The following is a 26224-nucleotide window of genomic DNA, read 5'->3' as shown; positions in this document are numbered from 1 at the left end:
GGTAGATGTCCTCCTGGTTCTTTTCCCTTATGGATGTGCCTGGTACCCTCAAATCTTTAGACTGGTGTTCCTACTGGGGCTCTCAGTTCTGAAGGTGGTACATTTGGATGTCACCTTTATGCCCTATGCTATACATGGGCAGCACAAGTCTAATATATGGTGTATCCTTGGCAACTTAAAGGCTTTGGTGTACTGCCCAGACATTGGGCCACCCTTGCCAGGGGATCCCTAGTGAAAGGAATACTGCACCAGTGAAGAGAACATCTACTGTTAAGGTAATATTTTATACAACTGTACTTTCCCATTCCCCACAGCTTCCCTATCACAGTGAGGCCTATAGTCCCCACACAACAGACCAATGTGGTGGCCTCAGATCACAGTCACCTAGCAGCAGTCTCTCCTAGTTGCCCCATAGTGTCACCATCTCCCTATCTATGGAGGACATTTTCTATGATGTAGGCAGTCCTTGCTACAAGCCCCCCTCCATGTCTGCTTCTGCTGACATGCACCTCACTCTTGTTGTGATGTCATGCATGTATCATCATGCCCTTTTTCTTTGTGCAAATTATGATTACTGCAACCTGCTGAACTGTCCCTCCTGTGTGTTCGAAGGAAATGGCTGATGTACAGTTTGACTCAACCGTGCATTGCACAAAATTCATTTATCAATCCATCCACAACACCTTTTTCCCATTTTTGCACATGAGATCAGGGTGTCACTTCACCAGTGACAGTCATCTAGAGCATTTTACAGAATATTTTTTCACTAATAATGCATGCATCATATTTATTCTCTATGACACCACACTGTCACTACATGGTCATCAAGGGCTGTTATATCTGGACTAGATGCCACTGCTTTGTCTGCTGTGTTATTCACGATGTCCATTGTCATCTTTGAGATGAACCTGTCTGCCATCCTGTATAGTGTTGGTGTGCTGGCTGTGGCAGGAGCAGTAATGAGTCTGGCTGATCCCTGGACAAATGGCTGGACCATGTCCTTCTTGGTGACTATATTTTATAGCATGCTGCATACATCTTGCAAATAATATCAAGAATGTCAGTGCCACCCAGACTTATCCAGACAATGCAAGTGTGCAATCAACTAACCAAAGACATGCACTGTGATGTTTCTTTTTTTTTTTTTTTTTGCACAGGTAGTATGTTATATTGATGTTTGATGATACTGTATGGGCTTCTTATGGACATCACCAGTCAGGGATCCAGTGGGTATCCTCCATCCTCTGAAACGCACGTTTGGGGGGGGGGGGTATAGGCGGGAGTGATGTGTACAACAGTATCTTAGGCTGTTTCTGTATCAACCCACACATGACCAATTCCCAGGCATCAGCACACTGCATACTGCACAAGCAATATGAGTCCTGGCCATTAAGTGTAGATGCACATGTAAATCTCTGAATCTATCTCACTGACTTAACTAATATTTATGTTTTCTTTTCTTTATATTACTATTTTTACAGGACCCTTCTCTAAATCACAAAGCCTACAGGGATGCATTTAAGAAAATGAAGCCTCCCAAAATTCCTTTTGTGCCACTACTAATAAAAGGTAAGTGATGTTTGGACTTTAAGTATTGTGATTAAAATAATGAAAGACCTTGCAGTAGCATTCTGCAGTTTAGTGCCCCACTTGTTGTAGCTGTTGGGCCTGCCCACCCATGGAGAAAATTACCATAATCAAGGTTAATGTACTATTGCAGGGACAGTGGGGCTTGTAGTTTAGTATTACTTTACATTCCATGCATTCACAATCAGCTGCCCCACTGAAAAAGCATGTAAAATATTTTCTTTCATTTCATTTTCTAAATTCCCATGTTAGTATTGTAGTGTTTTCATTTATTATAATGATGCTGGACATCATCTAATGGAGTAAGTACAAATTTTTAAGGGCTATATTTTAGATGAAATAAGATTTTTGTTTTCACTGATTTTTTATTTCTGATCAGTTTTACTGCTGGATGAACAGAAAAGGTCTAAAGACAAGTAATTTTCTCACTGTGATACAGGGGACTGGTACTGTAGTAAAACAAAGGTGTCATATTGTCAGACTTCACAGTGCCATACTCGAACCACTGGTCCCCATTCTGTAAATATTTTTGCATAGTTTATATGCTCCCCAACTGTATTCATCAAGTTCTAATCCTGACACATTTTGTTGTGATAGAAGTAGCTATGTCATCCCCAGTGGGCAAAATTATTTTTCATTTTATTTATTGTATTCACCAGATAAACCCACTAGGCACAAATGCCTGTATTCATGCATGACCCAGAAGTATTGTGTTGTTACAACTTGCTTAGAGTCACGTGAGGCAACTGGAGACTGAGAAAATCAAATCAAACTCTGGGAATAAATGAAGCTTTTAGCAGATCATAGCCTTAATTTTCTGTGCTAAACTGCTAGAGTGTCATATTACTGATTGTCAGTTTCTAGCAGTGTCAGCAAAAAGACATTTCAAGGACATCACATTATTGCTTAAGGAAGAAATTGTTATTTTTTTTTAATCTGAGATGGCTTCCACTAAGTACATCTTTGTATAACAGACCTTGTTGTACACAAGTCATCATGCCACTTGATGTCTACAGAGGTTTAAGGGTACATAGTGGAGATTTGACGGTGACTGTGACTGGTCCTCTTATGATTAAAGGTAATGTTTCAGGTTTTATTTTTGTAGATAACATAGATGGTGGTTGTCATTACTTAGTAGTCTTCAGATGAGCTGTGTATATTGTAGTGAACATTATGGTGAATTATGGAGCATTTTTGCACATGCATGGGATCTGTTGATTTATTGTTCATTTATCTATTTATAGTTGTTAACTAGGATGGAACACTGATCCACAAGGACCTTTCCTAAACTTAGCCCAGGGGCACTGTCTGGTTAAATAACTTACTCAAATGGAGGAATGGAAAATCAAACCATCGACCACAGAAAGAAGACCTTTGGTGACTCATAGACTTAATCCCTTATGCAAACTGCCAGACAAATGTATATATCCCAGCAGTGGGTATGTAAACTAGCAGTGAGATAGTGAAGGAGTGTTAATAGTTTGAAGCCAGTATAGCTTCCCAGCAGCCCATATAGGTACACTTGTGTGTTAAGTTAGTCTGTCCTTAAAGCAGTGTTCACTGCACAGTTTTAAGTGGTGTCCTTAATGTGAATTGCTGTCATTTTTACTGTTTTTAGTGTTTGTGTGAATTAATTTTGTAATGTGATATTTAATTTGTAAAATAGTCATTTCCAAAGCACCATGAGCCATATAAAACGAGATTGCTACTGATGATGTTTCACAGAGTTAAGACATTTGAGTGACTCAGAATGCACTTAAAATGTAAAACTGGCCAGTGTGGAGACATGCGTGAATGGGCGTACTTTCGTTGGAGGTTGTGCGTCAGGGCTGGCAACTCGGCACGTAAAAATTTACTGTCAATCATTAGTGGACCGGAGTTCCGCTGTGGTGACCCCTAACCAGGAAAAGCCGATAGACACAACAACAACAATCACATAATTTTACACATGTGCAAAGATATGCTCGTACAAATGTGTGTGCGTGTATGCATGCACGCACACACACACACACACACACACACACAGTTGTTGTCACTCTCTCTTTGTCGAGTTCTATCATTTGCATTTCATTTTCATACCACTACAGCAGCATAATAATAAGACTGGTTTTCACTGCAAACTCCTACATTCAAGTAAAACTATAATGCTTAAAGTTGTGCTTAGAGCTCCATTATCTTTGCAGATCATTGGTGACATGTGCTTTGGAAACACGTATCGCAATGTTCACCACATCAGTTAAGCAAACAGAATCAGATGATGATGATTTTTTTTATTTTTTTTTACTTAAGCTATGGAAAAAATATCATCATGTTTCAATATACAGTCACTGTCCTGATGGGCACATGCCAATGAAACTATAGGTTTAAATGTTGGGCTTAGACTTCATCATATATTTAAAGAACATATTGGTTTGTGGACCAAACATCTAAAATATCATTAACAAGGCATACTTCTCAACTAGTTTGCTCAAAAAGAACAGCCTAGCACAAACACCGGCTACACAAAACCATACGGTTCAACCACTATAGAACAACCATATAACCTAAACCACTCAGACACTCCACATATTTCAGATTTGAGACAAGTCATCGCCTTTCCACCCCCACAACTCCCACAACTTGTATAGCTAACTCTGAGATTATACTTACTTTGTGGAAGGTGCCTCTCAGGACAGAGTAAGACGAGCACTTATCTCACACAACAGCCACCTATTATGTGTGTCACATATGCCACACCAGACCAAACTCTCACATCATTCTGCTGATCCCAACATTTTACCAAACACATAATTTCATAACCATATCATCCTGATTAAACACTCCCTCATAACACCATTCCTCTGAATAAAAACAGACTGCTATACAGACAGTCTCTCAGACACACATATACTCTCATCACATACTGTCATACCCGGAGTCTCCTGACCGTACAGTCCAACATGAACACTTCAACCCATACCCACATACACTTACAGTCAGTACATTGGACACTCCAATACCATTGTCATCCAAGCAACAATACTCATTGACATGCTCCTACATGTATGACCATCCTCTCACAATACAACATACACATGTGAGCGCACACACACAGAGTTTGCTTTTCATCACGCAGAGCACACTATATAATGTACTTCACCACTCACATACTCAGCTGGCCAACATGCTTATCATACACACAAATCTCCAGCAGTAATTAGAGTGGGACAAACTGGATGGCTGGCTTGGGCACAAGCTGCTAGGAGGCTCAGTCAGCAGTATCAGCATTCATAAAAGGACAGTAGGTGATATTGCAACTTCTTTAATGAATGCTGATACTGCATTCATGGAGATCAGTGCTTCAGTAACTATAGCAAGCAAGCAACTTGCTACAATGGTAAGGAGAAAGGAGCTTGCTACAGTTCCTCAACTTTGGGTTAAATGGGTTACCAGTATGGGGAACTAAAGTGATGTACATGTTCAAGCAATGTTTTTTTTTTTGATATTACAGTAATTTCTGGAATGTTTTTTATTTGTATATTAAAGCATTTTACTATATATTGGGGAGGCATTTGTTAGATTTTATGAGCAATTCTTCAAGTCTTGTGACCTTTGTGCTTGAAATTCAATAAATCTTTTAGCAGAGCATATTAAGGTAGTATCATCTGCATATTTTATCAGTTTTATGCTGACCTGTTTTATGCACCTTATTGATACTTATGTTGAATAGGTGTGGGGCAAGTAATAAAGCCTTGAGGTTCTCCTACCTGAGTTGAAATGGGAGTTGAGTGAATTTTTTTCAGTTTACTGTTTGGCATCTCCCTGAAAGATAGCTTTTAAAACAGATGAGTGCAGATCTGGATATACCTAGTTGGGAAAGACTCATGAACAGTATTTTATATGTGCATATGTGTTTACTAGGCTAACGACCACAAGGCCCTTTTTAAGCCTAGCCATGCATCCCAAATCTTTGGCAAGTTATGAGATTCTTTTGCATGTTCACCAAGTTAGAGTTAATCCCATCAGTTGCATTTCAAGTAACCATTTGCCATATGCTTTTACATTTGTCAGCAACCTATTTTGTGTTTTTTCATAAAGATTCCATAGAATATCAGTTGAAAGACAGAAATATGGTATAGTTAATTGCAATCAGTGGAAGTAACTGGTGTGCATTGCAATCAAAATGAATTTCCCCATAAGGTCCTCAACGTTTATTCTACTGTAGCCTTCTCTTCTTGTGTTCTCACTGCAACCCATATTTGTTTATTACATTAAAAATCTTTGAAGCAGTGCAGTATGTCAAGAAAAAAATACATGCTTAACATTCAAGTACATCGCTCACAAAATACTATAGTTTCTTATTTGGTAAGTAAATAATAAGCTTATATTATTTTATTCCATAAAGACATGGTACACCATGGAATTTAACCATAATAACTCAGTTCCTCCTAGTTATTTTTCTTGATGTGAAAGCTTCCTTTTGTCCTTACAGTATTGTACACTTACAGACAGGAAACTCATTTTTGCCTAGCTTGACTGCCTTTGTGGATTCTCTCTCTGTTGCTCATCATTCATAAAACATCCATTTATCTTGTATCACTGATCACCATTTGTCTTCTCAGACCAAGACATAAGGATGTTGTTCACCTCATCAAATTCATACTCCTGCACAAAGATCAAGGCTTCTTGTGCATCAGTAAATGCAAGAGGCATAGATAAGGTGGAGTGAAGAGGGCAGCTGCCTCTGGCACAAAGTGTTAGGGATTGTGTTGCACAGATGCCAGCTGATGTTTAGTGCATTATCGGCATTCAGAACTGAATGGCAAAATTGCATTTGCAGTCTGAACTGAAGCATTTTGGCATTTCATGAGTGGTCTAAAATAAAGGATGCTACTTGTTACAAATGTAGAAATCAGTTGTATACATTTTAAAAGAAAAGGAACCTTTTTTGGATCCTTAACTTCAAGTTGAGGGGTACATGGAGTACTAGATCAGGGAATGGCACAGGGCACACCCAGAATTGCTAACTATAGGATAACAGTGTTTGCTGATGGCCACACTTGTAATGTACTTTGCCATCAGAATGACCGTGTATGGTCGAGTGTTTTAAATCTGTCTTTTTAGCATTCAGAATGATTTGCTAACATGAATGGCTACCACAGACTAACATTAACCCTTGAATCTCAAGATTTTTCCTTTATAAATGGGTATTTATTGTCAAATAAAGTGGGTCTTTTGATAACCTGGTGCATGTTATTCCAAGAATTTCCTCCAAAACTGGCCACAGGATATTTAGCATTTGTGTCCTGACACTTTCAAATAGCCACTTTAATTTGCATACATGAATGCTAACTTATCTTTTCAGAGTTAAATTAAGTGCATATAGGCAAGGCATGTGGCTCTTACCGTGGCATCACCATTTCACTACTTCCAAGTCCCTCGTCTGTTGCCATGCCTCAATGGCTAATCATGTTTTCATTGTAATAACTGTCTCCTCATGGATAATTTTATTTCTCACTCAGTTTCTAACTTTGCATATTACCTGCATATAGATCTATCTTATCACTGTTAACCTCTCATCATCTCCCTGTCTGCAACTCCAATTCTGTTTTCTGATATTTTATGGCTTTGCTTGTACTCTCTCTCCTTTGTGCTTCAAACTACTAGCATCTCCTGCCAGTAATAGTTTTTGTAGTGTTTCAGTTTGGGTAGCCTGACTATATATTTTGCCATTTATTTTATCGAATTTTTGTGAAATGTGGATTTTTAATTGATTGTTGTAGATCATAATGCAGTTGAAGTGTGCTGTATCTTTAAGAAGCATGTCAAAGCTGTAAGTGCATGAATACATTACAGACGTGCACTCCCTAGTGCCATTTTGTAAGAGCAGCCAGAGTGAGAGCATGCATGATCACAGTGGTTAGTTTGTATACACGTTACTTAAGTTAAAGTCAGTAAACTGCTATAGTGTGTAGAAAATAAAGCTGCTTGAACAGAACCCACGAAAACTCTTCTATTGTGTCCAGCGTTGGAGAGCGACATGGTGTCAGAACCAAGATCAAAGAGAATAAAATCCAGAGCGATGAGGTGCAGAGACTACAGTGAAAGTAAAACTAAGAGAAACGAGCACAAAAAGAGCCAGAAAAGAATCAAAGGTAATGAGAAGTAGCACAAACTGTTTACTTGATGGAAGAGAAAAAACGGGGCATTGCAAGGGCACAAACCGCATTATTGAGCAAGCGGAAGGCACGGAAAGTTTGTTGGCTAAAGAAAATGCTTAAAATAAAGGTATTGATAAAACCATTAACAGTAAAGGAAAACTGGGCATGATTAGAGTAAAACGAGCACAAAAAAGTACACTGGGCATGAAAAGGGCTTAAACGAGCAAAATGAACATAGGGGCAAAAAGGACACATTAAGCAAAAATAAAGCAAGGCAACTGCATGTGTTTTGGCAAAGTGCTATGTTTTGGCATAGCTGACATTTCTCAGTTCATGGTAGTCCACACAAAGTTATTTCTGACAATGGTACTCAATTCACTGGCCAGTTGTTTCAGAAATTTGCAAAAGAATGGGACTTTGTACATCACTAGTAGTCCTGAATATCCTCACTCCAATGATCTAGCTGAACGTGCAGTGCAGATTGCAAAACTGTTACTTGAAAGGTCAACGCATGACAATACCTATGTGTTCTTGAAATTGCTTAATCTCAGAAACATACCCTGTGATAATATTCTTGGCTCACTTCCTCAAAGACTACTTTCCAGGGAAACTAGAACTACACTACCCATTATTTCCAGTTTATTGAAGCCTAAACCTAAGAACAATAAAACCATCAAGGCTCAACTGGTTAAGAAGCATAATATCCAGAAATCTAGTTACGACAGATCGAGCAGATTACTTCATACATTGAGGGAAGGAGAGACGGTATGAATCCAGACAACGAAAGGCTTTGATCGAATTGGACAGATTACAGGCATCTGTGCCGAACCAAGATCCTACCTGGTAGACTCCGAGGGTGTGGAATATAGGAGGAACTGTAGACATCATCATCTTGTACCAGAATTATCATCACCGTCACAACATTGTTTCTGTGATGCAGACTTCATATCTAAGAGTGAATCAGACACTGTTTCCATACCAGAATGTGTTCAAAATTTTGATTCCATTCCAGAAAATGTTCCAGACATTCTACAGGTCAAGCATTTTGCAAAGAGAGTTCCAGTTGCTAAATCTAATTCCCAGTTTTATGTCACATATGTACGCGTATCAAAGCCTATATATATATATATATATATATATATATATATATATATATATATGTGTGTGTGTGTGTGTGTGTGTGTGTGTGTGTGTGTGTGCGCTTAAAATTGTATAATGCATGACAGAATTACCTGTGATTTCTGCATGCTAAATACTCATACCATTGTATGATCTATTTCTCAAGGAGGAAGAATGTAGATTAGAATGCAAGTGAAGTATGCTGTGTCTTTAAGGAGCATGTCAAGGCTTGTACGTGCATGTATAAATTCCAGACACCTGCAAGTCCCTAGGTGTTATTTTGTAAGAGTAGCCAGAGTGAGAGCAGGCATGATTGCACTTGTTAGTTTGTATATAAGTTTCTTAAGTTAAAATCAGTAAACTTCTATAGTGATGTGTTTGTATAAAATAAAGCTGCTTGAACAGAACCCACAAAGACTCTTCTATTGTGTCCAAAGTAGGAGAGCGACAATTGTTAAATGTTGTACTAACTTGTTTTACACATATGCACTTTGTGTTTACTGCCTCTGTATTTATTTGCATTATATTATACTGTACTAAAATATGGTCACTTTTTGAATCTGCTGAAGGTAGGCTGTCAGAAGGGTTAACCAAAATCTCACTAATAAGGTTGTGGCTTTGTGGTCAGATCTATCCATCATGTCCCCCAAGTGAACAAACAAGAGGCACATCCTTGTCATGTTTAGGTTTCTGCTTTGTATTTAAGGCTTTATCATTGGTAATTACAGGAGAGTATGAATAGGCACTGAAGGCCTACCACATGTAGGTGACTGAGGCAAACAGCCAGAAAGGTTTAGGAAGCTAGCATCAGTCTGGGCCTTAATGATGTGCCTTGGAATCTTTTGCTTACTACTAAAAGTAAGTCATAATTGGTATGTTCTTCATTTCTGTGTTGTTTTATTATTTCATGTATTCTATTTATATCATTAATTTTCTGCTAAATCCATCTGGAATGAATAATGCACATACTTGAGGTTACTGGTTCATAACAGTGCTATAACAAGATTTACCAGTGTGCATGTGTTGTGGAAACTGCATTTCAGCTTTTATAGCGATGACCATCACATTGTTTTACTACATTTCTAACAGAAAATTCACAGAACTGAATAAAATTGCAGTCTTCTGTTATGTTCCTCACCTTAGAAAAGAAATTTTATGATAATGGAAAAATATTTTCAATCTTAAACTCTATACAGTGGCATTCTTTTTTTTTTTTTTTTTTTTTTTTTTTTCAAAACAGGTTTATTGTTTTAACATATAGGAGAAATATCATAACAATTTTATACAAGTAATTAAAAATAGGTATTATTATAATATTCAACAAAACAACTAAAGTATTTACAAAGACATCCACTACAATCAGATCAATTAAACTAAAATACCATGCTATTGAAATTAAAATTTTTTAACAAATTTTGTAAATTATCCCATACAATAAAATAAGATGTTTTTCTATTTGTTCTAGTCCTAATTGTGTTTATTTCCATATGGCACACTATATTCATAACATTTTTAAATTCATTGAACGAAGGAGGTGTATCTGAAATCCAATTTCTAGTTATTATTTTCCTAGCCACTGCTAGAATAGACCATAACAAGGGAAGCTTAACCTTTTTAACACTTTGAGGTTCAGGTGTGTTGAATAATATAAGAGATTTAGAAATAATGAAATTATCTGTAAAAAGAGCCTGCAAAAATTCATTAATTGACTTCCAGTATTCTTTCAATTTTATACAGTCATAAAACATATGAGCCCCAGTCAGCATTAATTTCTACTTTACATCTCTTACATAGATTATCTTTATTATTTATTTTATTCATCATCAAAGGTGTATAAAAAGATCTATGTAAAAATTTCCATGTATAAAGTCTCCAGACAATGGAAGACGTAGTTCTATAAGCAGATTCCAATATATATTGTGTATCTTGTTGATTTGGTGGGTCCCCATTAATAGAAGTGAAATAATTCCAGTATGAATCTACACTGTAAAAAGTTTCTTGTCTGATAACTTTATGTATGTATGAAAGTTTACCTTTATCAGAAACTTTATGTTGTAAATTTAATATCAAGTAATCAATCAGTGTTGGAATAGATTCTTTAACAGTTATAGACATTAAATCTATTTTATTAATGAGATGTTGTCTAAAGGTCTGAACCTCTAACCAGCAAGTTTCTCTTAGATCAAATTCTTGTTTTAATAAATCTAGATTTTTAACTTTATTATCAGATATCAACTGATACCAGTACTTTAGATCATTATCTATAGCTAAATGAGTTCCTTCAGAAGTAGATGACAAAAGCATACCCTGAGTATACATTATAGGAAATACAATAAAATTCCATTCCCTATACTTAGGGTGCATGAATATAAAGTTACGATAACTAATAATAATATTTAATGGGTAACAAACCATATGTTTAGGTGTAATAGGTGAAGTACAAAATTCCTTTAGTAACCATAACATGGAGTTATTTACAATCATATTTTTATGTGTTAAGGAGATTTTCATGAAGTGTATACTAATTAGCTCCCAATAATCTTTCCATTTTGTGACATATGACTGATCTATTAATAAAGTAATAACTTTTACAATAGAAGAGATAGTATATAAATTAAAGTCTGGAAAAGAAATACCCCCTTGAGACCAGCTATTAGTATGTTTCTTTAATGCAATCCTAGGTCTATTAGGTGCCCATAAGAAATACAGTGGCATTCTTGATGGCCAAAACCATTGTAGGCAACGTTTTCTATTACTTATGTTTATATTGGTAAAGATATTATGAAAATGTGCTCAAACACCAATTGTAAATAGCTTTATCATGAATCATTTTCAAAAGGATAACAGTGTCCTCCTCCTGAACAATGTGTACCTTGTTAGTATATTTTAATTGGATTAGTTGCATACTGGCTTATTGATAATTAGTGATGAACTGAATTTATTAATTGGCTCAATGAATGAAGTTCTGAGAGACATGGCGTATATCAAGGATTTTTTATTTAATTTTTTAAAAATAATGTGTTAACTAAATAAATTTGTCAAGAACCATTTTCAGCCATGGTCCAAGTCTCAAGAATAAATGCAGTATATACGAACACTTGTTTCTGGGAGGGAGAGAGGAGAAAAAAAATGGAGAATCCATATAAAATCCATATAGTAACCAGACAGGAGGAGTTGCACTCCTGTCCCTGGAGCTACTATGCAAATATCTTGACCACTGAGACCAAGTGTGGTTTAGTTTAGTTTCTTATTTAAACCTTACACTTTGTCAGAGTCTAGACCATGCATATAGATTATGTGGAAGACTCACAAATCAGAAAAATAGTTAAGTGAAGGCATTTCAAAAACACTTAACAAATTTTGTATGTGTGCTCATAAGCATTGCATCACTATTATAGGGAAAGAGGGAATTATCCTCACCTTACTTCTTAGATAACTTTGAAACAGGGATAGAATAGATGTATGTGGATATAAGTGTCACCCTGGATTCCTGGTTATCTTTAACTCATATATTTAATAAACAACTATGCAAGAATAATTCTAAAACAATAAAAGGTGTATTCAGATTCATGTTATCTGGATGACCAGAGGTTATACTGATCTTATTTATTAGTCAACTAAGATGTAGGATGTAGATAGGACTTTGCTAGATGGCTGCACACTGATCAACATATTAATTTCAGCTCTCCCAGTGTCAAAAAAAGAAACGGATAAGAGCAAGGAATTCTGCCAGTTTTAGTAAAATTCAATTACTGGCTAGAAAGTACACTACCCGGATGCCGGCAAACTAAAATTTTAGAGGCCCTGAAAGAAAATTTACTAGAAAAGATGAAGAGAAACGACCAGCTGGGAAGATTCCTGAAAATGTTTAGCAAAAAGTAGCAGAAGCTGCAGCTTTGTTGCAAGAGATGGCTTCCAGTAATTTAGAGGAAAAAGTAAATGAAATGTGCTCAGAGATGATTAAAATAAATGAAACATTGAAGGACTATATCAACTCCAGTAATAAAAGGCTGAAAAATGGAAACACTTTCAACAGCTATTCAGATTAACTGATAAAACTGCAAAAAAATCAGAGGTTCAAATGAAGAAAAGGCTGGTTTAGTATACGACTGCTCAAGAAGAACTGCTTCAAAAATTATAGCATAGTTAGAAGACTAAACATGCAGATAAAACCTGAGATTTTCTGCTATACTAGAGAAACTGAAAGGAACAGACTATTAATTTTATGAAAGAACAAATGATTAACTGGACTGATATTCCACAGCAGGATTTGTTAACTGAAGGACACATCACATGTATGCTCCAAACCTGTCCACAAGAAAAGCAGCCAAGGCCTGTATTAGTAAAGATGCTGTCATAGTAGCAGAAAAAGTTGATCCTGACAAAAGTGTGGCAGAAAGGCATATTATTCAAAATTGGAGACAGTGTGTGAAAAATGATTATTCACTGTGCACCAGGCAGAAGGGAAGCAAATTTATCCCAGCAAACAGGGAATGTTGAGACCCTGGTGTGAGATTTTACCTTTCGAAATGCTTTTTTTTTTTTCCTGAGGGATTCAAGTTATTTTTTGATGCACAGCAGGCTAAGGAGGCAATACAAAAGTTTGTCCAACAAAAGGTGAGGTGAGCCATCAAATAGAAGAGGACTTTGCTTCTCATTCTCCTGATAATAAAGCTCATAGAGAGACTTTGACAGTTAAAACCTTCTCAATGTTCCAAAGGTGAATGCTTGAGAGAGAGAGAAGCTCAAGTTGACTAGAAGAACTGGGAGTACTTTGGACTTGAACAAGAGGCTGGGATTGGGAGATGGATATGAAAAGGAGGCAGGCCAGCAGCACTGAAATTAGTGAATAATTGTGAGACTAAAGCAACAATCACATTTCTGAAATATAGCTTTACAAGAAAAATTGGATGAGAAATATTTGATTTTTGTTAACTTGTTTAACTTGTGGTGGGACTGAAAGGCATTTAACCAAATTCATTTATTTATTTTTGTTTAACATTTGTTTACCGGGAAAGTCTGACTGGGATGGAGCCCATTTTCAGGGGAGGCTCTGGGAGAAATGCTATAGAGACGTCTTTGGAATGTGGGAAGAAACTGCAGCACCCAGAGGAAACCCACATGAACACAGGGAGGGCATGCACACTCCTCACAGAAGGCACCCCAGCCAAGAATCGAAGTGGAGAACCTCTTGCTATGAGGTGAAAATGCTAACAGCTGCACCACTGTCATTAATGTTTGGAAGGACAATGAAAGGAAAAAAAAAAAAAAAAAGAAACTGTAAATAAAATTAATTTTTAACAGTATTTGTATAAAACATTTTATGATCTAAATTACACATTTGTGGTTGTCTTTGGAATCTTTGGCAATTTTGTTTTCATAACTAGCTTTGGAAGATTTTATGAGAGATCTCAGCTTTCTATTGAGGCTGGTGAGGGAGTTTTTTGAATCCTAGGTTCTTTCTCTTTTCTGCAACAGTTTCTTCCTTTTGTTGTACATCTTATTTATGGCAGAGGACCACCAGATTGGCTTCCTTTCTTTACAGGACAGTGGCTTGGTTCTATTTGAGATGCCTCGGTCCATGAATGAGTGAATGTGCTCTTACAGCACCTTAGTGTAGGATTCTGCAGTTGGACTTCCAGTTCTCATCTGCATGAGTGTCATGAAGTTTGTTACTTTTGACTTGAGAAGCATGAAGTTGGCTTTGGAGAATTTTTTTATGGAGGGTTCCTTAAGTGGGTGTGGGGGGTGGGATGTGGATGTCAAGGGTGATTAGCTTATGGTCTGATCTGACCAATGAGCAGGTGACCACTGGTGTGGAGCATCGATCTCCCATGTTGGTAATGACCAGGTCTAAAATATTCATACCTCTGGTGGGACTATGAATTAGTTGCGCTAGTGCGTTGGAATTTATGAATTCCAAGAACCGTTGAACAAAGGTGTTGGTACAAGAGTAGTTTTCCCAGTTAATGGCAGGGTCTTTGAAATCACCCAGTATAACGGTGTTTGGTTGTAACATATTTGCAGACAATATTATTTTGTACCTGATAAAACCAGAAAAGGACATGTCAGTGTTGTAGAACATTCTAAAAGTGATTCACGTCTTTGTGGGATATGAAGTTAATGAGGACAAAACAAAGCCTATAGCTGTAAACTATGCACCCACACATGATTGGTTCAACAATGTCCATATTTATGGGGACACAATAAAATTATGTTTTTAGGAGTATGGGTTAAAAGGGGATTCTGTTATGGCAGCTATGGATATTTGGAAAGGCACCAAACAAAAGATAATACAAAAACTGATAAACTGGAAGTTCTTGTTTATGGATATGGATAGCAAGATACAAGCAATGAAATGTTTTTATTCCCTTTAGTTTTACTAACTAGCATGTATGCCCAGATTTCTGGATTTCTTAAACACAAACTCTTGTCCAGTCAGTCTTCTCCCCAACTAATGGAGACAAAATCCTGGACTTCCAATATGGATCAGAGCTGTTCCCCACCAGTTCTGACTTCCTCCCTAATCAACTCAGACCATATATCAGTCAACATTTATCATAAGTCTGAAGCCAGAAACATCTTCAAATGCCTCAGTATTCAGAGATTATGCAAAGGCTAATCTACTAAAACTATGTGATGACCTGGCTAAATTTGACATCCCCTTCCAACCTGATGACCCCACTATACATGCAAAATCGTTTATCACTGAAATTCTGTGCACATCTGAATAGCTGCAGAGATGCATCTGTCCACCTCCGAACTGAATACAGTGTCAAATTTAAAAATAAACATCTATGGTGAAACCTAACTGCAAACAGGCGCCACAGTAAAACACACAAAAAACTAATCACATGCAATAATAAATGTAACTCTCAAAATGTCAAAAACACTCTTGCTAAAGTTAACAAGGAACTTCAGTCCCTGATTAAATCAACCTAAGCAAGAGGCGAGGTAGTAATAGCCGCTGTGATGTCCATGCCCTCGCCCAGCAATCAAGGAGCCTGAATCTTCACCACTAACACCAGAGGAGGGCATCTCATATATGAGGAAAGAATAACAGATACACACAGTAAAATACAATTTCCCTTAAGAGCACACACACATCACAGTCAGTCCGGGGCTGGTCACTCCCTTGCTCTCCAGGTCCCCAATAAGACTCCCCACTGGCACAGCTATAGGGTCCAGATCTCAGCCTAGCTGGGCAAGCTAAAATCTCCAGCACCCTCTCTGTCCAACCAGTGCTTCATGTCCCTGCCCAGGTAGCTGACACACACACTTTGAGATATGTTTATACAACCACACAGACACTCCTGGGGAAGGCCGGCACAGGTTCTTCAGCTGTGCCCCTTTTACCCAGACTATACGGTAGTAATTACTGCCACCACCCAGCTAATATTTATCAGCTACTCAAAGGCCCTTAAAAGGGTGTCCAATTATTACTGTGCAATATTAATTTCCAATTGGTAGATGTCACTAAACAGTCTCAAGGCTTATTAGAGTGACTTGGTACAGGATCCTTATATATATGCAATGTACTCTAGAGCTTAACGTATCTCTACACAAACCAGCCACATTAAAAGGTTTTAAAATATTTAATAATAAATAATTAAAACCGCAAGACAATACTTTCTACTACACAGGCAGTGCTAGTCAAGAGTTTAGAGATCACACAGAAGTACTTAAAATAAATCAATAGTACAGTTCTGACATCACAGAAAAACACTTAGTCTGGTCTTTATAATTCCTGGCTACTTCTAGGAGAAAATACAGTTCTAACATAACTTACATAAGACAACAGGCAGAGTGCTGAGTTGGATGTTCAGACAAAAATGCTCAATAATCTCTGATTCTCTCTGTTTAAATTGAAACTGCAGTTCTGATAAAACATTACATCATTTCACACTTTCCTGGTGTTCCCAGTCTGACAGAAACTGCATTTAGATTCTTTTACACTTAGAGCAATAAAGGACATTCCACATGTAAATTGTAGTAATTATTCTTTAAGTTAAAACAATAGGCAGGATGTTTACTCCAGACTCATTGACTCCAAATTCTAACTTCAAAGGAACAGACATAAAGTAATTTTAATTTCAAAGGACCAACAAGAAATGCTTAACTTAGCTTTCTTCACAGCAGAGGGCAATGTTGCCACATTGTTGTATGTTAAACATTTCACAGTATTTACAAATGATAGAATAATCTGCACAATTCTGTCTGGCTAGGTGGCAGCCTTCACTCATCTCTACCAGTCTTCACAGCCACCCTGGCAAAAGATAACATTAGGCCTTCTTTAACTATGTTAGAAACCTCAGAACGAATGCATAGTGCTAATAATAAATTATATTAATACTCAAACCATGAGAATGTATACAGTCTACTAGCAGTAGTTAAATTTAGCTGTAACTTCAACCCTACATTCTTGTATCACATACCCACATCTGCAGCCTCCCCCAACTCTCCAAAGAACAAGTCATCAAAGCACTTTCCAAGTCAAAGGACACTGCTTCTATGGGGCCAGATAATATACCAGGCTACCAGCTAGCTAGCCTAAAATAGAACTTGTCAAACCTCATACAGAGGCTGTTCATTATAAGCCTACAAACAGATTTTGTGATGGATGAATGCATGACAGCAACAGTTATCCCCCTGCACAAAAAGTGAATTGTCAACAGACCCAGGTAATTATAGACGCATATCTCTGGCCATCTTAATCTGCAAGGCTGTGGAGATGATCATTATGAATTTAATAAATAAGGATGTAGGTAACCTACAAACCCTTGACAAAAGTCAGTCTATTTTTTCAAGAGCAAATCCTGCCTGCTTATACTGGTTGACAACTTTGAAAAGGTTAGTGAAGCAATAGATGTGAGAATTTAAAAAATTGATACATACTATATAGCTAGATCTTACAAAGGCATTTGATAGCATCCCACACTCCAGTATTGTTGATAAACTATCCCAGCTAAGTGATAATCCCTATGTAACTTGGTGGATAGCAAATTGGCTCACAAATACAACCAAGGGAATTAGGGTAAGAGGCTCTGCCTCCACCAAAAGACCTGTCACTAATGGTGTACTCCAGGGTTCAGTCCTCCTTGGCATTTACTTCTTGGAAGTCGAAGCTAATGTTAAGAATTTATGGCTGACCAAGTCTGCAGATGACCGTAAACTAAGTCCCATCATAAATTTTCCAGAGGACGCCAAAATCCCTCAAGGGCTTTCCCAAACAGATGACCTGTGTCATAATCATGGACTAAAACTGCATTCCAAAAAATGTATAGTAATCTCCTTCCACAAGCATGATGTACCCTGTAACTGTCACATTGACAACACACCCCTCAAAATTGATCCAGTAGTTAGGCAACCCATGTTGACAACAAACTCTCCTTCAATGACTAAGTGTCCACTATTGTAAGAAAGTTTCATTGTGCCGCTTATCAGTAAGTATATGGTGTCTAGATCCACAAATGTGATCTTTCCACTGTATTTGGCACTTATTAGGCTAATCATTGAATGTAATTCTCCCTTCAGCATGTACATGTCCAATCACGTAACACAACTTGAATGCTACAACTCTTTCTCACCAAGAAAATTAAAGGCCTAAATCATAAAAATTACACTAACTATCTCAATGCCTTGCCCTTTTTCTCGGTATCATAGAGGCTACAGAGGATCTCTGCCCCACATACAAGGCCTTAACAGACCCTATCCTGTCAGATCTACTGCACATCTGCAAGTCCAATGGTGGCATAAGCACCCACTGAAGAGATCTTAATCTCTTCTACAACATAAATAGAAAGTTATGGAGGGAAAGATATGTATCACAAAACGTATCACTTCTTTGGAACAGTATTTCTGTCCACTTAAAGCAAAGTACTTTCCCTACTCTATTCAGATGTAATCTGGGTGAATGGATGTGAAACCACATAGGGGTAACATGTAAATGTTTTGCTGGTTCTTGGTTATTCAGACTTAAAATATAAAGCCTAAAAATGTCATGGGAATGCAGGGCTAGGCTTCTAAAGATCCTCAAGGATCAGTAGCCTAGTAAGGGGCAATGGACCTGTAACGGTGAGACTCTACTCTTTCATAAATTTTCTGTCAGTGAGTCCTTTTGTTTCTGTCTCTCTCTCTTTTGTATTCTCAACATTAGTAGGGATTATAAAATCTAAACTGCTGGTAGGGGCCTGTGAACAGGGTTGGATACCTCAGGTTCAGAGGAATGACTTTAATTTTTTTCCACAATGTGTGCGATATGATGGGACAGAGGCTATCTTGTATTTGGCAGACAGTCTGAAAGATTTCATGCCATTGGCTGTGGAAATCTGGTTTTCCTTCTTTTTTCCTTAATTCTTATGGCCTTTTGTTACTGGTGTGATGCCCGTGCACTGGCCCAGCAATCAAGGAGCCTCAATCCTCACCACCAACACCAGTGAGGGGCATCCACATAGTGGAGGATAACAAATGCGCACACAGTAAAGTATAATTTCCCTTAAGAATGCACAGAGATCACAGTTATTCTGGGGCTGGTCTCTCACTCTCTGTCCAGATCCCCAATAAGACTCCCCACTGGCACAGCTATAGGGTCCAGATCTCAGCCTAGTGGGCAAGCTAAAACCTCCAGCATCCTCTCTGTCCAACCAGTGCTTCATGTCCCTGCCCAAGTAGTTGACACAAACACACTTTAAGATATGAGTTATATACGAACACACAGACACTCCTGGGGAAGGCTAGCACAGATTCTCCAGCTGTACTCCCTTTTTGTCCAGTCTAAAAGTAGTACCAGCTGCCACCACCCACTAATATCAGATACTAAAAAAGGCCCTTAACAAAGGGTGTCCAATTATTACTGTGCAATATTATTATCCAAATGGTAAGTGTGACTGAACAGCAAAGCTTATTGGAGTGACTTGGACAGTATCACTGTAGACATACAATATACTCTAGAGCTTAAATTATCTCTACGCAAAACAACCACAGTTGAAAGGTTTAAAAATATTTAGTAATAAATAATAAAAACACAAGACAATACTTCTTACTGTACAGTGCTAGTCAAGAGTTCAGACACAGGAAAATGCATAAAATAATACAGTATAATAGTTCTGACATCAACTACAGAAAACAACTTTCTAATCTTCCTATTTCCTAGCTATTTCTAAGAGACAACACAGTTCTAAAATAAACTTGCATATAGTGCATAGGCAGTGCTGGTGAGTTGGATGTTCTCAGGACAAATGCTAAATGCCCTGAGTGTCTCTGTCCTTAAACTGATAACACAGTGCTGCTTCACATTACATCATTCTTAACACTTTTCTGGTTTGCTGTTGGTGATTTGGTGTTTTTGCAACGTCGATGTCCTAAGCAGATGGTTAGTCGGGCCTCATTGCCTCTGGATAATTTATTATTTGCTGACTTGGTAAGAGAGAGAGAAGCCAAGCTAGCAGGGTATGATCCATGGTCTATAGTGGAATCTACTAATAATCGTATGCAGTTCGAGCAACTACAACGATTAATGAGTGAATAAATCCATTTGTTTTTTGATACTAAGTTGCTTGAAAAGTGCGTAGAATTGAATGTTGTACCTCGTGGACTGAGAATAGACAAACTTCCTGCGTGGGATTTTTCGGAAGAGGAGCAGGATTTGCAAGATGAGTGGAAGAGAGCTTTGTTACTGTGCTTTCTAGAGTGGGTTCATATCTTGATTAAAAGAAACTCACGTACCAGCAGTAAGGTGCAAAAACAAATTATTGACTTGCAACAAAAATTAAAATCTGACTCTTCCATATTAATTTTTGCTAACAAAATGAGTGACATTAAATCTAAACTACACAAGGTGCAAATGGATGTTATTGATCACAAGAAAAGAAAGGTATGGATGATTTCAGTAGTGGAACCATCTTTTCTTGGCAGCGTGCGCAATGTCATTGAAGGACCAGAATGGTAAGCAGGAAATCCAGTTCCAAGGATTTATCATTGTCATCAGTAGAAAAGCTGTCTAAAAAGAGCGTTTCTTTTGAAGATATTGAATTAACAGGAGTGAGTACTACTTTAAATTTACCTTTGGGGGCCAATGGAACTGTATCAGGCCAGGGCAACCAACAGAAGGGTTAAAGGAATCGGCCAAATGGCAAAAAATATTGAACAAATCAAATAAAGGTGACTTTTTCAAGACTGTTACTGACATTAACTTTTTGGTAACGCCGGTTTCAGCTGGTGTTATGAGTCCCAGCCATGCACATTGCGAGTCTAATGACATGCTCAATACTAATGTTGTTTTTTCAAATAGTAGTTTAAGAATTGTCAATTTGTCTGACATGCAGCTTACCGAAAGTGCTGTTAGTTTGTTAAATAGAGGGACAAAGTTTGTTCTGACCATATACCCTACCTTGGCTGAAATCTTAATGGATATTAAGATTTTCTGCAGGAAAGTTGCATTTAAAAGTGTATTTCAACAAATTTAAAAAGCAAGGAACGAATATGGCAAGTTCTGATACCAATGTATTAGATGAAAGTATGGATGAGGAAGTTGACATTTTGATGAATGTTTTAGTATATGATTATGGTGATGAATTTGCATGTGAAGATGAAGAAATAATAGTTTTGATGTATATGATATACACAGTACAGGTTATTGTAAGTTCAAAGTGCCTGTTTTACCTTCCTGCAATAAATTTGTTCCACCTAAGTTATCTGCAGCAGTCAGCACTTTTGAGTAAGTTTTACTGAAAAGGGCTGAGCTGTTGTATATTAGGTTTGTGAAAGCCAAGAAAACGTATAATTTGACTAAGGTAGAATGGATGGAATTGCTGAAACTTTGGGGGTGTTTGAAGCAAGTTGTGTTTAGGCAAGCTGATAAGGGCAGGAATTGGGTAATTATGTTGAAGGCCCAGTATAAAAAAAAAATGGCATGTGATTTGTTGCAGGTTGAGGGTGATTATTTGTTATTAACTGCTAACCTGGTGGTGGAGCTTAGTTCTGAGTTATCGGACCTACTGGAAGGAGAAGGGTTGTTTTTTTTTTTTACAAAAGAATATGTAAAAAAGTTAGTAATTAGTGACCCGTCTGATCCCTATTTTTATGTTATGCCTAAGATATACAAAAATGTAAATAATCCCCCAGGTAGGCCAATAGTCTCTTAAATCCATTCTTTTGTGTATAATGTAGGGATATTTGTAGTTTCAGTTTTGATAGAATATTTGGTTAAAGTTCCTGTACATATCAAAAATACACAGGAGTTATGTCAAATGGGTTAGCACAATCAAGTGGGGGGAAGACTACTATTGGGTTTCAGTAGATGCAAATTCACTTTATACATTTATTCAAAATAGATATGGTTTGGAAGCAGTTTTTGATGTCATGGGTGATGGTCCTAAAACAAGTTTTATTATTAGACTTCTTGAGTTTTGTTTGACCCATAATTATTTCATATGTGAGAATCTGGTGTATTTGCAGAAGAGAGGCACAACAATGGGTGCCTCTTACGCACCCAGTTTTGCCATGATCTATATGGGTTATTTTGTAAAGTTGTTTATATATAGCACTGCCTTTTGGAAAGAAAAGGTGGTGGTATATAAGAGATTTATTGATGATTTTTTTTGTGTGTGTAAATATTCACGTTCTGAGTTTGAATGTTATTTTAATGGATTGAATACTAATGTCCATGGTATCAAATTTTCAACATGTTTTGGTGATTCTGTCATACAGTTTTTGGATGTTTAATTTTATGTGGACAAGTCTTTTGCCATTCAGTACAAGCCATTCAGAAAGCCTACAGCAGTGAACAATTTTTTGTTCGCTGAAGGCATGCACCCACCACATTTATTAGACCATCTGCCTTTAGGTGAGCTCAAACGAATTGCTCGTAATATTTCTGAAGAGAAGTATAAGAAAGTATTTTTGTTAGAAACAAGGGATATTTTGTTAAGGGGTTATGAGAAAGAAAAGTTAGTGATTTGAGACAGGTGTATACATGTGAAAGGGTTCAAACAACAAAAAAGTAGAAACTTAAAACCTACATATCATGGTCAAGATATATATTTTGCTTCGTAATTTTCTCCTTTTTCATCAATTATGCAGGAGTTGCTATTGGAATTTTGGCATTTAGTGTGTCTAGATGAGGTAGTGGGGAATTTATTTCCCGGGTTGTTCAAGTTTTCTTATGGTAGATATTCCAATCTTAAGGAATTGTTAACTAAGCCCTGTTATTTTTCTGAGGATAGAATTCTGGGATCCTTTGCTTGTGGAAAGTTTGCAGAAATATTAGAAACATTTCAGTTTCTTTTATTAATGGACGTAGGTTTATTAGTAAAGGGAGATTTACTTGTAATTCATGTGGAGTGGTGTATGCAATTGGGTGTGGATGTGAAGTGACAAGTGGTATATAGGGCAAACCAAAACAGCTGTCAGAATTAGGATATTGGAGCACTTAGGTGATATTCGCAATAAGAATTTTAAGAGTCCAGTGGCAGAACATTTTTGTAATGTACATGGGGGGGATGTCAGTACTTTCTTTTTTAGTATTCTGGCCAGTCCATTTTTTGTGAAGATTGGTGAGCTTAAACAAAAATTAAAATGTTTGAAATCAAAGTTTCGTATAGATGCAGTGGTGCCTCACTGTCAGCTTGGGTACTACTACTCACCTCTACCTTTGCAGTCACTCTTTCCAAGGGAACATCTGTACCCACAAGCAGCTGTGCCTCACCTTCAGTCTCACTGCTACACCGTAGCTTCCTCCCTGAAGTAAGCACCTCACCAGTCCTGGCTTGCAAGTATGCTGTTTGTCTGGATCTCCCCCAGGCTACCAGACCCACATGCTTGTCTCAAAGCCTGACTACATGTAACTGCATAAACACATGGTACTGCTTCATCCAAATCTTTCCCTATCAGGACATCTGCAGGATGGTAGTTTGGTACCCCTGTTGTCTCAAGACAACCTATTATCGGCATTTTGTCTTCCCTACTTACTGGCTCTCTCACCTTTTGTCCCCCCTCCCCTTGCCTCCGTGGAAATCTGTATGCCACATGCCCCCACTGGTTGCATTCAAAGCATTTAACCCTAGGTACTGGACAAGTACCTGGACTAGTGGCTTCCCCTGCTACTGGCAGATTCTGTAGGGGCAGTCTGGGCTGCCCACCATGGGTTCCTTTAGACCCATGAGCAGTACTGGGGGTCCCTTTCCTGTGCAGGGATGCCATGCTTGTTAGGTATAGGGCTCCCTTCTTTCCCAACTCCTGTGAAGTAGCACATTGTCTATCACCTAACCAGATCCTCATGTCCTCAGGCAAAGTGCTAAGGGCTTGTTCCCTCACCAAAAAGTCTGCCAGCCCTTCAAAAGTGGTGACCTGACATCCACTCACTCACCTATGAAAATAAGTGCTCAGTTCAGCAACATATTCACACACACTTTCATCTGCCTTGCGTCTATGCTCACAAAACTTTTTCCTATATATTTCAGGTGTTAGCTTAAAAAATTGTAGCAAACCGTTCTTAACAGTAGTATAATTAAAACAGCCAACATCAGATATTTTAGACAACACAGTTGCAGCTTTATCATGGAGTAAAGGGGATCAGGAACCGTACCCAGAGCCTTTGGTCAACATCATACTGTTTACATAACCTCTCAAACATATGAATGAAACTATCAAAATTATCCCCATTTGTAAACTGCGGAAGAAATTTACTGACATTTTGTGCTTCTGGGGTCCAGATACTCCCTTCCCCATTACCTCCATGACTCCGGCAAAGAGTCAGCATCTCCTTTTCATGCTGTGTCTGTGACACTCTTTTTCACAGCTTCCATTTCCAAACGTCTGGCCTCCCACTCAAATCTCTTTAGCTCCAGATGGATTTTTAAGTCCTCTGCACAAAGGTTGAGCTGTCCATTCCCTGAGTGTTATACATCTCCACGGTCCGTCTCATCATCCTCCTGGTTGTTGTTTTCTGATGCATCTGTGCCCAAAGATGCAATCATGTCTGCCTTAGTCAGGTTTCCCTGCACCAGTCCTTTAGCCTGGCACATCTCAGCCAACTGGCTCCTTGTCAGCTTTCCATACTCCTCTGCTGACATGCTCACCTGCTCTCCCTGACTAAGTTAACAAAAGAAATAAAACAGTTGTGATCTGAACATCCGAGTATTCACTGCATGGCTGATTTAGAGTACAAAAACACCTTCAGTGATCAAGCTACAGGAATTCACTATCCACACCACTACAAGTCAATTAGTATGTGCCAACCAGTTAGTATGTGGTGTGGATATCCCACCACTGCCAGACAATTAATATGTGATGCCCATGCACTGGCCCAGCAATCAATGAGCCTCAATCCTCATCACTAACACTAGTGAGGGGCGTCGACATAGGGGAGGATAACAAATACACACACAATAAATTACAGTGGATTGGCTTTGCAAAGGGGTTTGGTTGGCATTGGGATTCATTCCACTAGGGCTACTGCCACTCATTTTCATCGGGCTAAGGGTGGCATTTAAGGATATTCTGGAAGGAGTGGAAGCAGGGGGCAGGCTTGGAGAGTTCAGTGCATACTTTCTCTTATTACCACCTGCCTATCTGCTCAGCAGCTTTTTTTTGCCACTGTTGTTCTTTGACAGCTGTTTGCAGCTCTGCTATATAATTTTACAGCCTCCCTTGCCTCTGCTGCTTTATCTACCCAATCTGCAGGACTGCAGCAAGAGGCAGGAACGGCGAAGAACATAGTACAGTTTGTTACTGTAAGATAAAATGTAGAGTTTCGAGTGTTCCTCTTCATTACTCCTCACCCTCTTCCCTCTGTTGGTGGTTGTGGTTGTGTGGGTGCCTTTACATGCTATTTATATATATATATATTATATTATATTATATATTGGTATTATTTATTGTTTTGGGTTGTTGTCTTTTTGTTTTGGGACTTGTCTCTGGGGCAAAGACTGAGGAAAGAGCGTCGGTCATGTCGGATTAGTACATTAGCGTGCTGGCTGGCGTGTCAGTCTAGCCATGACCCGACGTCAACAACTCTCTGGTATTCGGGCCCGACTGGGGGCGCGGGGACTACCCAATAGTCAGGACTGCAGCAAGGGAATCCTCGAACATCTACATTTATGGTAGGTACAAAACTGTACTTTTCCCTTAAGAGAATGCACAGATCACAGTCAGTCTGGTGCTGGTCTCTCCCGATCCCCAATAAGATTCCCCAGTGGCACAGCTATGGGTTCCAGATCTCAGCCTAGTGGGCAAGCTAAAACAACCAGCACCCTCTCTGTCCAACCAGTGCTTCGTGTTCCTGCCCAAGTAGTTGACACGCACACTGTGAGATATAAGTTGTATACAAACACACAGACAATCCTGGGGAAGGCTGGCACAGATTCTTCAGATGTGTCCCC

General features: G+C 38.2%; 1 protein-coding gene across 3 annotated transcripts in view; it reads left to right on the top strand.

The window, feature by feature from the left end:
* RAPGEF5 (Rap guanine nucleotide exchange factor 5) overlaps window positions 1–26224 on the top strand; it is a 1983710-nt gene that overhangs the window by 1846760 nt on the left and 110726 nt on the right. For all 3 annotated transcript variants that reach the window (XM_044064607.1, XM_044064608.1, XM_044064609.1), the window contains one exon: window positions 1482–1569. In XM_044064607.1, coding sequence (XP_043920542.1) covers window positions 1482–1569 — 88 coding nt within the window. The remainder of the gene's footprint in view (window positions 1–1481; window positions 1570–26224) is intronic.

This window comes from Protopterus annectens, chromosome 3.part0, assembly GCF_019279795.1.
Source record: "Protopterus annectens isolate FY-2018-M chromosome 3.part0, PAN1.0, whole genome shotgun sequence".
Taxonomy (NCBI): Eukaryota; Metazoa; Chordata; order Ceratodontiformes; family Protopteridae; genus Protopterus; species Protopterus annectens.
This window is presented reverse-complemented; position numbering and strand designations above follow the sequence as displayed.